Source organism: Triticum aestivum, chromosome 4A, assembly GCF_018294505.1.
Source record: "Triticum aestivum cultivar Chinese Spring chromosome 4A, IWGSC CS RefSeq v2.1, whole genome shotgun sequence".
NCBI classification, from domain to species: domain Eukaryota; kingdom Viridiplantae; phylum Streptophyta; class Magnoliopsida; order Poales; family Poaceae; genus Triticum; species Triticum aestivum.
This window is the reverse complement of record NC_057803.1, coordinates 604,328,126-604,333,700: the sequence shown is the minus strand read 5'-3', so window position 1 is coordinate 604,333,700 and position 5,575 is coordinate 604,328,126. Positions and strand designations below refer to the sequence as shown.

Sequence of the window (5,575 nt, the reverse complement as noted above, 5' to 3'; positions counted from 1 at the left end):
TGCGCTCCTTGGTGTTGCTGATGCTCTGGGAGATTTGGCGAGTGCGAAATGATCGCATCTTCCGGAATGTTGAACTTTCACCTTCATCAATCCTCTTCCGGAGAGAGGACTGCCTGGGCGCTGGCAGGAGGTCGGCATTTGATGACGCGAGAGTAGTTGCTTTGTACCCTCTCGATTTTTTCTTTCTTCTCTTTTTGGGTTTTTCCCCTCCTGTTCTGTACAGTTGGCCTTTCTTTCGCCGTTCCTCTTAATGAAATGCGCAGCTCTCCTGCGTTCTTTCAAAAAAAAAAACTTATATGGGCTGTTAAGGAGATATGAACCTAGTTTTTTTTGCAAGTAAAATGAACCTAGTTCACAATTGGTAGTATTGTTTTACTTGTAAGCGAGAATGTTCATTGGAGGAGAGGTTTTTAATTAAAATTTTAGTTGATTTTGCATCTCATATTGAGAGTGCATGTACTTTGGCTATTGGGGTAGCCAAATTTGAAATCTCACTTGAATTTTAAGTTTGGATGGTCCTTAAATGCACTGAGTGGGTGTGAATTAAAAATTAAACTTCACTCCTCCCATGATGGTGATCACAGCAAAGTGCATAGGTCGTGTTGCGCACATTTTTAGAGAGCGGACTCTAAATTAATTCGCTTTATCTCTCAAAAGAGGACATCCGCAAATCTTGGATGTAAATTTACTCTATTTTTCCCTTAAGGGTCATGTGTCTTCATCTGGCTAGGTGACATACTTTGAATCCCTTCCTCATTGGAAGGCATGCCTATGTCGTCTGGAAGCTGTTCTTTTCCAAATCCTTCCCTCAAGTTTAATCATGGTTTATTTTGAAATTTTTGCAGTGTTATATGATTTTTGTAGGATGGTTCAAGTGTCTTTCCCCTGTGGACTACCCGAACGATGCCCCGTGATTTTGCTTAGACATGCATGTGCAGCTTGTGCGCCATAGCCTTCAGGATGCGCACATGAGGTAGCGTGTGCATGCATACAGCTTCAGTAAATAGTTTCTTCGATTGTCTTTATATTGTCTCACTAAAATCAATTTGTAAGGCTACACTAAGCATGTCCTTACCCAGGACTTGTAGCCGATCGACAGCTATCTTATGGTCTCCAAATGCTCGTTCAACGTCGCCAATTAGCTAGCTTGTGCCTATCGACATCAGCCTTGTCGATGATCTATGGTGCACGGGTTACCTGGCTATTATCTTTAAAATGATGCAGCTTAATGTAGCTACAGGGTAAAACAAACGAGACAAAAATAGGGTAATGATGAAAAGTCTGATAGTCCAGGACCTTCAACTTTTTCCAACTAAGATCCCTCAAAACTGAAGAAATGAACCAAGAACAGCATATATATCTTTAGTTTATACCCTTTGCTCTGATTGCAAGAAACGTATCCCCCAAATCCAATGCTTCTGTATTCTTTTGCTACTTTGGCATTGTACAAGCAAGGAATAAAGAGAAAGAGAGACCTGGATGGTCTTGCGCTAGCTCTATATATCAGAGCTCAATCAAGTTTTCACAAGGTATGCCACAAGAAGATAGAGAAATCTTGCAACGTATAGTTGTATCAAAGCGTCCGTACGTCTATTCTAAGGTATGCACAAATTCTTTTTGATTAGTTCACCCAAATTCAATGACTGTTCCTAGTTCTGGACAACATGTCTTGAATTAGTTGTTTATATATGTGCATTAGCATGGCCTCGTACATTATTTTTCTGATGGTGCTTCTAGTTATAGGATTAGAGTGTGTGTACTAACTTCGTATATGAATAATTTTGAAGACTTCTCTTACAGCACGCTTATATGATCATAGATAAGATAATACAACAGTATATTTTATCTCCTAGGGATCCCAATGAACCTTTCATGCAGAATTTTAGTTAAATAAGTACTCCCTCTGTAAAGAAATATGAGAGCGTTTAGATCAGTAAAATAGTGATCTAAACGCTCTTATATTTGTTTACAGAGGAAGTATAATTTAAGTACTACGCCCATATGTATTGATATACCTCTATGTTATTATCATTACTCCCTCTAATCCATATTACTTGTCGCTCAAACAGATGTATCTAGCACTGGAATACGTCTAGATACATCTGTTTGATCGACAAGTAATATGGATCGAAGGGAGTAGTATTTTTGACCCGACTCTGTATTGTTGATTTCGTGTGGGTTTTGTTTGCACTCTTAAGGTTTAATTGCTGTGTTATTTGCAAGTTGAAAATTTGTTATTATTATTAATCCACACTGATATATGTATTATATTACAACAATATTAGGCAAGGGCATCAATGAGAGGGGGAAACCACTTAGCAATGAAAAGCTTGGTGCAGCTGTTCAATGAGTGGGAGATCCAACTACTAGTGCTTTTTAGCTTCACACTACAGTTCTTTCTCTTCTTTGCCGCCGGCGGCGTATCAGAAACTGTGTACTGAGGTCATCAATCTGGCTAGCTTATTTGGGAGCAGACTTGGTAGCCGCTTATGTCCTAGGCCTCATCACACGACAAGAGGTTTCCACTCATCACCTGTTTTTTCTCTGGGCGCCCTTTCTCCTCATACATCTTGGTGGACAAGACACCATCACTGCTTTTGCCATCGAGGACAACAGTCTCTGGCGGAGGCATTTGTTGAACCTTGTTGTCCAAGTGTCCCTTACCCTGTATATCTTTTGGAAGTCATTCGACGGCGGTCCTAACATGCAACTTCTTGCTCCTAGCATCCTTTTGTTTGTCACTGGCACTATCAAGTATGGGGAGAGAACATGGGCTTTGTGGTGTGGCAGCCTGACAAACATCAGGGACTCGGATGGTCATGCTTCTGTTTCGGAATTGCGCTTTGCTACCTCTTCTGACCCTGTTATGTTTGCCTTGGTTTCAACAAATGCTATGCGTTGTTTTTTTACTGGCCTTAGGTTGCCCACTGACTTTTGGCATATAGGTAATTTACGCCCAGACTTTTCAACCAAGTTATTCTGGATCATGGAGATTGAACTCAGCGTAATGTTTGATGATATCTATACTAAGGCCCTGGTGCTTCGGACGTGGGGTTGCACCATCCTTCGGTGCATCTCGCATCTTTCCTTCCTGGCTGCTTTTGTGCTATTCTTTTATGTAGTAAGAAACAAAGAGAGGCGGCAGTACAATTTTGTTGACACTGCAATTACCTATGGTCTGTTTTTCGGTGGTTTCTCTCTTGAAGTTTCCTCAGTATGTATCATCATGAGGTCACCTGGGACTTGGGCATGGCTATGGAAAAAGACTCGGAATTGTAGCTTCCTTGGCTCCGTTGTTAAATGGTGTATACGTACTAGGTGTCCAAGGAAAAGGTGGTCAAACTCCATGGGTCAGTACAACATCCTAGACTATTTGGGGCAGTCAAGGAAACTGGTGAATATGTTTTTCAGGACGGGAGAGCAAAAGTTGTGGATCAGTAAACTGCTGGACACCAAGTTTGTGCAGGTGGATGAGCAGATCATGAGATGCGTCGTCCGAAGGATTGCTCAGTATCGCCATCGCCAAGAAGGTAGCCCCCAGGCCGGGCAATTGGAAAATCTTGGTCCGTTCCTACAGAAGATTGTGAAGCGGCATCATTCCGGTTTTGATTGTCCCTCCATTATCGGGCTCCATTTATTCACAGAGATACTGTTGAGTAGGTATGTACGCACTGGCACTGCTATGGACAGTGAGTCTAGCGATGCTTCGGTCCGTGTATGCCGGATGATATCCCAGTATATGCTTTATCTTTTGCTCACGCACCCTAAAATGCTGCCGACCATCAGCAGCGATAGCGGAGTAGACCAGTTAGTAGCATCCCTCTATGTAATCTTCGGTGCGGATAATGACATGATGGTTCAGGCAGTTTCAGCATTGGCTTTTATCGATATGCCGGAGCCACCGGGGGAGTGCGCAGAGGCGCATCTGTTGGAGCTCCAAGAGGCATGGGTAGGTGTGCTCCTCCATGCGGCCAGCAAGTCGCGGCCGGAGATGCATGCCACGCTGCTAGCCAAAGGAGGGGAGCTCCTCACCTTCATCTGGCTGCTCATGGCCCACTACGAGCTTGGGGATGTGCAGGGCCGCCCCATCGAGATGACCGCTGATGCACCTACTGTTCGGCGCCACTACGCCTTCTGTTTTCCACCTCAACCTCAAGCCTCATAGCTAGGTACATATATATTCTCCCACTTACATCTATCTATGAATTTGTTGGTAATTGTTTACTCACTTGATGCAAGCGAAGCGACGCTTGATCGATATCAATCCATGCCCGTTAATTCTAGCTAATTGCAAATTTAAGTTGCTTGTTCTTACCGAAAATAAAATGTAGAGTTTACTGTCTAATGTGAATTCTTTTGTTTCTTTATTAATTGTCAGATTCTGCTGAAGCACTCATACATTTTCGAGGATCGATTGTGCCTGCTTGGTCAAATAACTGTGCTCCAATCTGGTTTTATTATGCTCTTTACTTTTTTTCCCCTTCTTTTGCCGGCCAATGGGATTCAGAGTATTGTTGTTCATTCTGTCTGTTGTTACATATACAAACAACTACATTATCTTCACTGATTGTCAGCCTGTGCTAGTTATTTGCACTTTCCTACAAGAAACCACTCGGTGATTTGTTTCTATTTTCTGCAGATGTTGTGTTGCACCATTCCTGTTATCCAAATTTGCAATCTCAGCGTTGAATAAATAAAACCAATTAAAGAAAAGCAATTCTTGTGATAGGCAAGCATGAATATTGGTTCATTTCCAGTGAAGCATATACACAGAAGTTCCATATATATTGTGAGATGAATATTTATTTACGTGTACATCATCATCGTCGTCGTCGTCGAAAATTGTACAACGGAGCAGGACCAAGGCCGCAAAATCGGACGCCATATGCCAAACTCAACACGTATATGCGTCGTCCTGAAATATGTTATCCCACCACTTCACCTCAGGACTGTTCAAGGGCAATGGTTGCAGTTCGTGGATGGGCGAGATCACGTCATACAAAAATCGTACGCACAGCAATTTCGTAGATACCCTGGTAAGAAAAAATGTGCAGAAGCACCCTCGTAGGGTAGAAGAAGAGAACTGAGCCGGCCATTAAGCACCGCGTCGCTCCCCGCGTCGCTCCCCAGCAATTGGCCAGCGCACCGGTCGCTCCACCTGCGCCGCCCCATGCACCACCACATCTGCGCCGCCACCTCCACCACATACGCGCCGCCGCGCCCTGGCCAGAGCCGGCCAGCACCCCGCCCCCCACACGGAGCAGCCGAGCTGCCAGCCGCCACGCCACCACCTGAGCCCGGCCGTCGGCCACCCCCAAGGGCATCCGCCGCCGCCACCTCCCGGATCTGGGCAGAGGCACCCAGATCCGACGCCAGCAATGTTGATGATCATTTCCACGAAGTTTCAGATTTTTTCTAAATGTTTTGATATGTTTTATTGCGTAGGTGCACCGTGGGTGCACCGAAAGTGGGTGCAGCCACTACTTTCCCATATAGAAATCGCATATGACACTTTAAGGTTCAATTTTAGTGCACCTTTAGATTTATGACTATTTTCATATCGGTTCTAGCATTT

At 43.9% G+C, this 5,575-nt stretch overlaps 1 protein-coding gene across 1 annotated transcript; it reads left to right on the top strand.

The window, feature by feature from the left end:
• Positions 1-440: 440 nt before the first annotated feature.
• LOC123087454 (uncharacterized) lies at positions 441-4,694 on the top strand. Its single transcript, XM_044509472.1, has 3 exons — positions 441-1,600; positions 2,286-4,169; positions 4,379-4,694. The coding sequence occupies exon 2, from the start codon at positions 2,705-2,707 to the stop codon at positions 4,163-4,165; it is 1,461 nt and encodes a 486-aa protein (XP_044365407.1). The 5' UTR covers positions 441-1,600; positions 2,286-2,704; the 3' UTR covers positions 4,166-4,169; positions 4,379-4,694.
• The last annotated feature ends 881 nt before the right edge of the window (positions 4,695-5,575 follow it).